This window comes from Rhineura floridana, chromosome 7, assembly GCF_030035675.1.
Source record: "Rhineura floridana isolate rRhiFlo1 chromosome 7, rRhiFlo1.hap2, whole genome shotgun sequence".
NCBI lineage: Eukaryota > Metazoa > Chordata > Lepidosauria > Squamata > Rhineuridae > Rhineura > Rhineura floridana.
The window spans coordinates 66,623,840-66,636,407 of NC_084486.1; the positions used below are offsets into that span (position 1 = coordinate 66,623,840).

At 39.7% G+C, this 12,568-nt stretch overlaps 1 protein-coding gene across 1 annotated transcript in view; it reads right to left on the reverse strand.

Moving 5' to 3' along the window:
* The window catches only part of PLPP4 (phospholipid phosphatase 4), a 157,414-nt gene that overhangs the window by 13,737 nt on the left and 131,109 nt on the right, over positions 1 to 12,568 (reverse strand). Inside the window, exon 6 of the mRNA XM_061634376.1 lies at positions 10,998 to 11,168. Within this exon, the coding sequence (XP_061490360.1) occupies positions 10,998 to 11,168 (171 nt within the window). The remainder of the gene's footprint in view (positions 1 to 10,997; positions 11,169 to 12,568) is intronic.

The following is a 12,568-nucleotide window of genomic DNA, read 5'->3' on the forward strand; positions in this document are numbered from 1 at the left end:
GTGAGAATATTCTTCAATGGTCTGTGAATGGTGAGGAGGAGGAGACCAAAGGCTTATCTACAGGCCTCCAGAAGTTTCTTGGCTGTGTGAAGCTAGCTGGAACATTCTGATTCTATGATGATGATGCTTCAGCCAGCTTCAGTGGGAGGAGAATTTTGAGATCCAGCAATGTGACTGAATGTACTAGATACAGATGCTAGGGATGGGCGAGAAATTCGATTCAGATCTCATTTCAAGACAAATTCACTAATAGACAAAACACCTTGCGGTTTAAGACTGTACCTATCACCAACAGATATTTCTATCAAACTTTAAAGAGCAGGAAAATTGGGCAGCTATAGTGAATGTACCAGGGGAGCAGGAGACCTGACCTCTCTGAGATATTGTGAAATGGAAATGGACTGCGTTCAAGTCGATCCCGACTTATGGCAACCCTATGAATAGGGTGTTCGTGGTAAGTGGTATTCAGAGGGGGTTTACCATTGCCTCCCTCTGAGGCTAGTCCTCCCCAGCTGGCTAAGGCCTGCTCAGCTTGCCACCGCTGCACAAGCCAGTCCCTTCCTTGTCCGCAACTGCCAGCTGGGGGGCAATTGGGCTCCTTGGGACTATGCAGCTTGTCCATGGCTGCACAGGTGGCAAGGCCCGTAACCCCTGAGCCACTCACTGTGGGGTGATCTTTAGCTGGCCCTTTACACCCAGGAGACATGAGCGGGGATTTGAACTCACAGGCTCTGGACTCCCAGTCAGGCTCTCCTCCCCACTGTGCTATACCAGCTCTGCCCTGCAAATTTGGAAAAATGCAAACACAATTTGGGTTCATCTTTCAGTCCAATCCACTTCCTGTGTAGCTTAGAAGAATTTGGTAACATGTGCCTTTGAGCATATGTTGAGTGGTGCTCTGTGAACATGGCTGATTTTTAATTAATGTCAACAAATTATAAGAACTCTGACAGAAAAAAGTCCAAAGGGGTCTGGTTTTTCTCTCTCTCTCTTTACACTTTGAACTCTCGATTCTCTCAAGAGAGTTTTGTGTATCACCATGGAAATTTAGACGGTTGTTAAGCCTGCGTTTCTGAGTTCAGGACTATACGTTTTGTAAGGTTTTGTTTTGAAATGAGCTTATGGGAAGCATCAGAATGGCATGGGGGTATTTTCAATTTAACATTGCAGAATGCAAAAAATCCATGCTGACTATAGTATACTCTCGTGGCTGTATAATCTATTAAATTTGCATTTTCCAAAACAATATGAGAACTGAAGCACAGGCATCCTTTGAAATTCACACATACCTGAATTTTGCAATGCCATTCACCAACCAAACAAGGTTTAGGGAAATGTATATGTTAGGGGAAGTGTGAATGAAAAATGAATATATGAATGAAAATAACATGAAAAATGCATTATATGCTGAGAAATGGCTTGCTAAAATGTGTACATTAGTCAAAACTAATTAGTCAAAAATATGTATATTAGGAGAAATTCTCACTGAAATGCTGGAGAATCTTCATGAAGATTTTTTTTAAAGTAAATTCTGCAGAAATGTGGAGAACTGGATTTAAGATTGGAAAAATGAGAAACTGAGAGAACTGAAATTGGCAGGTCTTTCCAACCCTAAGCAAAGAAAAGCATAGGTTCTGGCTGTAAGTTAAACAGCATCTAAAATCATGTTATTTTCTTTTTAAAATTGATTGTTCTGTAAAACAATTACTTATGCTCAGGTAGCAGTTCCTGAAATGCTTCTTATTTTCTCCTTCAACAGTTTAATTATTGGGCTAGAGGTAGGGATGTGTGAATCTGTCATTTTTTGTTTCTCTCAGTTTCTCATTTTTCCAATCTTAAGTTTATTTCTCCACATTTTTTAAAGTCATGAAAATTCACCATCACTTTGGTATAAATTTCTCCTAATATAGACATTTTTGCTGATCCAGTAGATTTGGGATCATATTCCAAGGAAGTATCCCACTTCATAGTTTGGCCCAAGCAGAACCCTCAGCTCAATTTAAAACATACAATATTATTTATTTATTTATTTTATTATTTATTTTATTAAATTTTTATACCGCCCCACTAGCATAGCTCTCTGGGCGGTGAACAACAAACAATACAAATATATACAATAAAATCCAATAATACCATACAGCAAAAGTACAGAGAATGAAAGATCTAAAAACAATTACAACACACTTTAAAACTGAATTAAGTTAAATTAAAAGCCCTAGAAAAGAGGAAGGTTTTAACCTGGCACCGAAAAGACAGCAGCGTTGGTGCCAAGCGCACCTCATCGGGGAGACTATTCCACAGTTCGGGGGCCACCACTGAGAAGGCCCTAGTTCTTGTTACCACCCTCCGAGCTTCTCTGTGGGTCGGAGCTCGGAGGAGGGCCTTCGATGTCGAGCACAGTGTACGGGCAGGTTCATATATCTTATATGTGCAGGACTATACATGATGACACTGCAAATACAGGGGACATTCTATTTACTGAGAAAGTTGGATGTTCCTTCTACATCCCTTCAGTCTATCACCATCTCAGGGGTGCTTCTGCTATTAAGAGTTTTCATTGACAGCTGTGCTTCTGAGACTGCTTGGTACCTCCTTTCTCCCCCCTCTTTCCTCTTGAGAATGTCTTTAACATTATCCAAATGCCCCAAGTAATATCCAAAATATTTGCGGGGGGGACCACCTCTATCCAAGAGCAAGATTGATTATGAAGTTGCCAAGGAGCAACATTGATACAAAATTTTATGAGGAACACACAGCAAATTTGGATACTGTAATGAGACAGACGTGTGAAAGCTTGATTAAAAGATACTGTGTAATGTATTCTGTTATTTTCATTAGCAGGTGCTTTTTTGTTAGCAATTGAGGAATCTGTGTTGCATAGACATTTTTAAAAGAGATTGGACAGAATTCCTTTAGGTTTGTGCTTTCATGTTATATTGCAAGACAATTCCTTAAAGGAATGAAAGAAAAGAAGCTGGCAGTCACTGAAAATTAAAGGGTACAACTAATTGGACTATCACGTCTTTCTCTAGCGCAAATGTTTTCGATGGAAATAAAATTTCATTTTTCAATTCCCAAATTGATCAGGTAAAAGGCAAAATGAAGGGTTTAGGCTCTTCACATGTCTTTTTAAACACCCGGGGAAAGGTTTGGTTTTTTTAAACAGCATTTTAATGGGGGAGGGAGTCATCATCTAGTGTTTTAAAAAGGATTTAATAAAGGATAGCATTGTTGCTCAGACAAATGCATTGCGGAAAGTATTGGCATGGTGATGCCTTTGAAATGTCTTCAGCAGAAGGTCAGATAAAAGTAAGACAGTGATCTGGAAGCATAAGGTAAATTAATGTGGCATGTGATTGTGTTTATATTCACACCCTCCCATGGAAAGATTCCTGGAGTTCCCACATTTGTAAAAACATAATATTCTGGGATACTGGAGTGTATTTTCAAAGTCCTAAATGCAGTAAAGCAACACTCTTGCTTTCAACTTGTATTAACAGCTAGACTCAATTCAAATATGTATACTTCTGTTGAGGATGAACAAACGAAAACACCTTAGAAATCTTTGTGCTGGCAGTCTGTCACTTGGGCACAGTCTAACCTGAAAATTACTAAAATAGGTATTTTTTTTCATCAATTGCTCTGCAAGGTCTGAAAATGTATGCCTGAAGTGTGCAAACTCCCCCTTGCTCTGATAGGGGAGGGATTGTCACCCAAGATAAATGTTCTGCATAGAAGTATCGTGTTGGTGGGAAATGTCATGCATGAGTCCTCTGTATAGCCTCACATCACCTGAGGTCCACATTCCTGAGGAATCATTTTAAACTACATTAGCCTGCCTATATGCTAAGATTTCTTTGTACACCCCGCTCCAGATGCTCCCACCATCTGAAATGAAATGGGTGGTGATATGGAAGAGAGGTGGGGATGTATTAAGCTAAGTACATTAGGGAAACTGAGGCAGCCATTTCAGGCAGCTGATTTTGTATGTTATAAAAAGGCTGGTTTTGTATGTTATGAAACTTTTAAATTTGTTATTATTAATTGTCACTGCCAGGACGGCAGAAGAGGGGTTGTGGGATGATGTGGCCCAGGTGCCAAATTAACTTGGCTGGCCTTGGGTACCTTGCACCTTGACTTGGAGGTGGGGGAGTGCCATTTGCTGCTCTGCCTCAGGCAGCAAAATGTTTTAGGCCAGTCCTGAAGAAGGACTTCTCTTATGGTGCCCTGCTCATGAAAATCTCTCACCAGGGAAGCTCACCTGGCACCTAGCTTGATTTCTTTAGCTCCCAGAAAAAAATTTTTTTCTTCTTGTAAGCTTTTAATCTCTGGTTTTTTAAAAAATAAAAATGCTGTTTAGCTTGCTTTAGCATGTCCTTTTATTTATTTGCTAACATTTCTGTATTGTCAACATTAAGAAAAAATATGATGGTGCACAGCATAAAATCAATAAAATAATTGCATCCATACAACTAGTGCAAAATACATCACAGATCAATAGTTCAGTTTAATACATAGACATAACTGGATCATCCCTCAGGGAAAGCCGGATACTGTCATTATACTGATCGTTGCTGTTTGGTTATTTGTTTTTTATTTTATTTTATCGCTGTAAACCACCCTGTCTGTTTGTTTTAAAGCTGATGGGTTGATTAAACTTTTAATCAACAAGATAAATTAAATTAAATATATAGTCGGCCTTGTGTAACTAATGCACACCTACCAATTTTGCACATACAAGTGGTGAGAAGCCATGGCTGATGATGATTTCCTGCTGCATCTAGAATGTTGAAATAAACACATCTGCATTGGTTGCATTTAATTTATACATTCAAGATTCATGTACTTACCTGACTTCCACACAGAAATTTGTTCCTCGTATGGAGCTGCCCTTGGATTCTTAACAAATTTCTTAAGTCAAGAAAAAAGCTTCCAGGTTTCTTGCCTGCCGCCTCCTATCTAGGGATGGGCTGATCTGCCCATTGTTGTTTCTCTCAATTGCTCCTTTTTCTAATCTTAAATTCAGCTTTCCTCATTACTACATCAGTTTATGATTTAATACAAAAAAAACTCATGAAAGTCCATACAAATATTTGTGCGCTTTTCACTTATATGCAATTTTGCCTACTATTTTTTACTTATTTATTTAATATCCCACCCTTCCTCCCAGTAGAAGCCCAGGGCAGCAAACAAAAACACTAAGAACACTTTAAAATATCAAAAACAGACTTTTAAAGTATATTAAAACAAAAATCTTTAAAAACATCTTAAAAAGCAATTCCAACACAGATGCAGACTGGCATAAGGCCTCTACTTAAAAGGCTTGTTGAAAGAGGAAGGTCTTCAGTAGGCACCGAAAAGATAACAGAGATGATGCCAGTCTGATATTTAAGTGGAAGGAATTCCAAAGGGTAGATGCCACTACACTCAAGGTCTGCTTCCTATGTTGTGTGGAACAGACCTCCTGATAAGATGGTATATGCAGGAAACCCTCTTCTGCAGAGTGTGGGTGTATAAAAGGTAAGATGATCTTTCAGGTATCCTGGTCCCAAGCTGTATAGGGCTTTGTACACCAAAACCAGAACCTTGAACTTAGCCCAGTAGCTAATAGATGCATTTAACAACCATTTCTCCTAATATAATACATTTTTGTACATTGTTTTCACTAACAAAGATTTTTTTGCAAACTTCCTCCTAACATACTGTTTGTGGACACCTTTTTGGTTGGAGAATTGCATCACAAAGATTAGAGAAGTGCCAATTTTAAAAGATAGTTGCATTATCCTTCATATATTGGTTCGGGAAGTGTGAATTAGGAAGATTCGCATTAAAATGTGAACTGAACAAATTTCTCCTTCATCTTTACATTTGTTTGGTTTTATAAAGTGTGGACATGTATCTCTAGAGATGCTCATTACAGTGACTCAATGATACCTGCATAGAAACATATTCCCCCTCTGGCCAAAGTAACTGAGATGCTACTAATGTGCAGGATATTCAGAAACCTAAGAACAGAAGAAGAGCCTATTCTTGGATCTAGTCCAGCACTCTGTTTTCACAGTGGCCAACCAGATGCTCATGGAAAGCCCAGAAGCAGAACCTGAGTGGAATAGCACTCTCCTTGCCTCCACTTTGTGGAGCGTACCTCAAACAGATGGCAAACTATAAAGCCATTCCCCCCTCAAGTGGAAGGTCCTGTGACTTTTTAACTTCTTGGAAGTGTCCCAAAGTGATTTCATTTTTCTCCAGTAAGAGCATACAAAGGCTGTTAACAAAAGAAGGCTGTTAGCCCAGATTTAATGCTTGACAGTCAGTGGCCTTTTATCCATTATCATTATTTCTATGTACTTTGCTGGTAAAATAAATTGCACTCTTTTCAGAAATGGAGGGGTGGGAAAACCTTGTTAAAAGTAATTACCAGCATGCCTGGAATTCATAATAGAGCCAAGTTCATCTGTCATGGTTCACCAGTGTCCATGCAAAAACTATGAATGCTATATTTTTCCATTAGAGCTGAAAGAAACCCATAATATTAGTTTAGTCAAACCTATCTATGACTTTTAAAATATAATGCTATCCTAGTTGTCTTTCACGTACAGTATCTGTATCCCCATACACTATACTGATGGCCCTTCCTTGTTCCCCACTGGGCAGTAAATGCTGTTATCACAAAGCCACCACGGGTAATTCAACACAATTGCCTGTCTCCTCTCAGTGTAAGAGACAAGGACTGAGCAACAAAGCCTGTCGCTGCATTTTATTGAGTTATTTAGTCTCCCCATTCAGGATGTGGTCCTTTAAGGTAAGTGCTAAGGTCACCTGCAGGAAAACATGTTGTTAATACAGTCACTGGCTTCCATAAAACAGCCAGCAGAGTTTTTCCAGTTTTACCTCCTTAACCTTCAAAGGCAAACATACCCAGCTGTAATGGACACAGCAGTAATCCCCTTGGGTGCAGTCTATTTCCACCATACAAAAAATGTTACTGTAATAATCTGCCTCACAGCACACATTTCATCCCATGAATAATTCTGGCTTTTGTCAGAACAGATTCTTAAGAACATACTTCAGAATTTACCTATACAGCAACCTTTGGAATCATTTTGCCTTTTACACACATATGCATAGGAATATACATACATACACATTCTGAACACATCACACACCACATACCAGATCAGAAAAAATGATATTCTACATATAATATCTATGAATTTGATGACACACTCTCAAGTCATTATATGAGATTACAAGAAGACTTCTTGTATGAATAAAGTTCTGAAATATTTATTTATTTTTATTTATTTATTTAATTACATTTCTAGACCGCCCTATAGCAGAAAGCTCTCAGGGCGGTGTACAACAAATAAAATCACAATTAAAATATGAGCAAGTGTGGAAAAAAATATATATATAGTACAATTATAAAACATTAATAAAATTGCCATTGAGATTTAAATTAAGATCATATTAAGTTTAAAATGTTAAATTAAAATATTTTAAAATTTAAAAATTTACAAAATAGTCTTTTTTAGAACTTTTTCTTACTGCACAATCCTATACATGCATGCTTAAGAACATAAGAACATAAGAACATAAGAAGAGCCTGCTGGATCAGGCCAGTGGCCCATCTAGTCCAGCATCCTGTTCTCACAGTGGCCAACCAGGTGCCTGGGAGAAGCCCGCAAGCAGGACCCGAGTGCAAGAACACTCTCCCCTCCTGAGGCTTCCGGCAACTGGTTTGCAGAAGCATGCTGCCTCTGACTAGGGTGGCACAGCACAGCCATCATGGCTAGTAGCCATTGATAGCCCTGTCCTCCATGAATTTGTCTAATCTTCTTTTAAAGCCATCCAAGCTGGTGGCCATTACTGCATCTTGTGGGAGCAAATTCCATAGTTTAACTATGCGCTGAGTAAAGAAGTACTTCCTTTTGTCTGTCCTGAATCTTCCAACATTCAGCTTCTTTGAATGTCCACGAGTTCTAGTATTATGAGAGAGGGAGAAGAACTTTTCTCTATCCACTTTCTCAATGCCATGCATAATTTTATACACTTCTATCATGTCTCCTCTGACCCGCCTTTTCTCTAAACTAAAAAGCCCCAAATGCTGCAACCTTTCCTCGTAAGGGAGTCGCTCCATCCCCTTGATCATTCTGGTTGCCCTCTTCTGAACCTTTTCCAACTCTATAATATCCTTTTTGAGATGAGGCGACCAGAACTGTACACAGTATTCCAAATGCGGCCGCACCATAGATTTATACAACGGCATTATGATATCGGCTGTTTTATTTTCAATACCTTTCCTAATTATTGCTAGCATGGAATTTGCCTTTTTCACAGCTGCCGCACACTGGGTCGACATTTTCATTGTGCTGTCCACTACAACCCTGAGGTCTCTCTCCTGGTCGGTCACCGCCAGTTCAGACCCCATGAGCGTATATGTGAAATTAAGATTTTTTGCTCCAATATGCATAATTTTACACTTGTTTATATTGAATTGCATTTGCCATTTTTCCGCCCATTCACTCAGTTTGGAGAGGTCTTTTTGGAGCTCTTCGCAATCCCTTTTTGTTTTAACAACCCTGAACAATTTAGTGTCATCAGCAAACTTGGCCACTTCACTGCTCACTCCTAATTCTCGGTCATTAATGAACAAGTTGAAAAGTACAGGTCCCAATACCGATCCTTGAGGGACTCCACTTTCTACAGCCCTCCATTGGGAGAACTGTCCGTTTATTCCTACTCTCTGCTTTCTGCTTCTTAACCAATTTCTTATCCACAAGAGGACCTCTCCTCTTATTCCATGACTGCTAAGCCTTTGGTGAGGTACCTTGTCAAACGCTTTTTGAAAGTCTAAGTACACTATGTCCACTGGATCACCTCTATCTATATGCTTGTTGACACTCTCAAAGAATTCTAATAGGTTACTGAGACAGGACTTTCCCTTGCAGAAGCCATGCTGGCTCTGCTTCAGCAAGGCTTGTTCTTCTATGTGCTTAGTTAATCTAGCTTTAATCATACTTTCTACCAGTTTTCCAGGGACAGAAGTTAAGCTAACTGGCCTGTAATTTCCGGGATCACCTCTGGATCCCTTTTTGAAGATTGGCGTTACATTTGCCACTTTCCAGTCCTCAGGCACGGAGGAGGACCCAAGGGACAAGTTACATATTTTAGTTAGCAGATCAGCAATTTCACCTTTGAGTTCTTTGAGAACTCTCGGGTGGATGCCATCCGGGCCCGGTGATTTGTCAGTTTTTATATTGTCCATTAAGCTTAGAACTTCCTCTCTCGTTACCACTATTTGTCTCAGTTCCTCAGAATCCCTTCCTGCAAATGTTAGTTCAGGTTCAGGGATCTGCCCTATATCTTCCACTGTGAAGACAGATGCAAAGAATTCATTTAGCTTCTCTGCAATCTCCTTATCGTTCTTTATTCGCTTATGCTTCATTTATGCTTATTCAGAAGTAAGCTGCATTCAGTGGTGCTTATCCAGGTAATGGTGCGTAGGACTGCAACCTCAATAGGGTTTTGTGTGTGTGTGTGTTGATCTTTTTTTAAAGTTTGGTAGATTTTTAAGGAGTTGCAGGATTGTTATCTGATTAACTTTCAACTAACTGGGTTTTTTTCTTTTTAATTTTTTTCTGAAAAAGCAACCCTAAAGCTATTCAAGGATTCGTATTCATTGACTCAGAGCTGGAAAGATTCAGATAATCATTTGCTTCAATCCTTTGTCAAAAACAATCTACCCCCCAGGCCAACAAAATTCAAGCTAGGTCTTGATGTTTGCATTAATATGATGCAGGCAACACCAAAAATTTAGAGAATGTTGACATTCAGATGTGAGTGCTAACAACGGATTTTGTGAATGTCTGAAAATAGTTATACATTTTCTCACTTCTTCAATATACAATAGTGAAAGCTGACAATCACATTTAGTTATCTATTATTTCTGAGCTTCTGGGCATTAATGAAATTTGTCTAGGATGCCAATGTTCACATGAATGTCAACATTAACCATACTTTAAATTCACTATGTTAATACTATATCATATATAGCATTGTTTTATCAATATAGTGTAACGTATAAATGACAGTGGTTCTGTTTTCTTCAGGAAAAAGCATGCAATAACTGGATATAGCACTTGGTGATGCAAATCACGTGCATACTGCCTGTACCTCAAATCACTACCTATCCTTGGCAAAGCATAACACAGAAATGGCCATAGATAGGCTTCGTAAACCACCAGTTAATCTGCCCTTTCTAGTGCATAAGTAGATACATTTCAAAAGGAGTACACTGGGGCCAGAAAAGTTGTAAGAGGGAATGGGGAATAGATTTGGACCCTCACCAATTCAGTTCTGCTTTGGACTGGCGAAACTAGCTGCTGACTCTTCAAGCTTCTGAATTGTATCCAGACATCTCATGAGCCAATGTCCACTTACGGAATCTCCACTGGCAGAAGGGGGGAAACAAGCAATCCACTGAAAATCTTGTTAATGCAACATATGTGTAGGCACTCTTGTAGAGGCATTCAACACTTTGCAAGTTCAGATTCATATCAGCACTAGCATGAATGCCATAGGAACACAAGTCGGGACCCATCAGAACCATGTGGGATGTGGCATGAGGAAGAGGAAATTGGCAAAAAGTGCCTCTCCCCCTTCCACAAACAAGAGCCTCTGTTGGATTGTTCATGGAAGAGCAACTCTGGTTTCAAATGCATGTGTTTATGTGATTGGGTATGAAGATGCTTGCCTTAGAGGAAGAGACTGGAACATATGTCACTTGCAAATCTACAATTTCAAAACTAAGTTAGAATCGAAGCCTTAATTAATTACCTCTATCCTGTATCTCATTTCAATAATTTATTAGAAATCTTTAGTATATGTGAGGGTAGTGAATCAGATCAACGATCTACCTAGCACATGAATCGGAATCACTGTAGCAGACAAAGAGCAAGGACAATTAATGTAAGGAAGGAGTTCCCATGGCTCACCTTGCCAGTGATGCTTGTAATCGCACATGCGTGATAGAGCTATCATCATGGCGCAATACAGAGGTAGAATTGCTGCACAGAGGCGCCAGCTTTTCCCACGGCCTTTCTCAGTGAAGCAGTGCAACTTCCCGGCTAAGTAGAAGGTGGTAAAGCCAAGGCCTGAAAATGCAACTGCCAAAGGAAAAAGAAAATGTAGAACCAGGTAGGGAATTAGAGTTAGCAGGATGATACAAAGAGGCGTGTACATCTAGAAATCCAATCCTTTTGATGCAGGGAAGCAACAGCTAATGAGGGTATCCACAGCTTACAGTATATCATTAACAAATATTTATACCCAGTCAATTTACTGGGGCTGCAACATATGAGTAGGCACTCTTGTAGAGGCATTCCACACTTTGCAGGCTCAGACACATATCAGAACTAGGATGAATGCCATAGGAACATAAGAAGAGCCCTGCTGGATCAGGCCCTGTTCTCACAGTGGCTAACCAGATGCCTATGGGAAATCTGCAAGGAGGATCCACGTGCAACAGCGCTCTCCCCACTTGTGATTCCCAGCAACTAGCATTCAGGGGCATACTGCCTCAGAGACATAGGGTGGTATTCAGTGCTAGTCCTACTCAGAGCAGACATGCTGAAGTTAATAGACATGACTAACTTCAGTTCATTCATTTCATTGGGTCTGCTCTGAGCAGGACTTAGCTAAATTTAACCCATAGGCTTTAGAGGCATACTGCCTCAACAGGAAAGACTCTGAATACCAACATCACAAATCCTCACACACTCTGTATCTAAGTGTATTGTTGATAGTTCCCGCCTGCTTCTTTCTCTGATTAATTTCTCTACCTCCATCATATTTGCTAGTCTGTATGTCTCTACTCCCCATATATTTTGACATATTTCAATCGTTTATGAATACTGACATAATGTTACTCTGCAAAATATTATGTACATTCTGCAAATGACTGAAATATATCAAGATGTAGCTATAGCTGATTTTACATAATGTGCAATGCAATGTTGGCTTTATTTATTTATTTAAAGCATTTCAATACCACCTTTCATTAAAAAGATCAAAGTAATTCATGACAATTTTTTTAAAAATTATCAAAATACATAGAATGAATACAGCAAGAACTACACAGCCATAATAATAAGCTGGTGTCAATATCCAGCCCAGCAGAGGCCAGAATAAATATACTTTTGGTGGGCACTGATAGCCAAGCACCATTGATTCAGCCTGTCTTATCTCATGGGGGAAGGTGTGCCATCACAGAAAAGGCCTTCTCGTCTGGTTGATGGAAGATGAAGCTCAGGAGTCCTCATTATGAGGAGAGCCTCGTTAGAATGTCTTAACAGCAGGACAGGTTAATATGGGAGAAGGCCAGCAGTGGATGGCAGAGTGGGGCAGCAGCACTTACTTAATGGTGGGGTGGGGTGATGCCATACTGGCTCCACTGGTGCATCTGCGTAACATCAACCTCTCTGCAACCTTGCACCTCTCACACTTTCTCCTGATCAGCAGCAGTGACCCACCTTCCAGGAGATCAGATAGGTGCCATCACTCCATC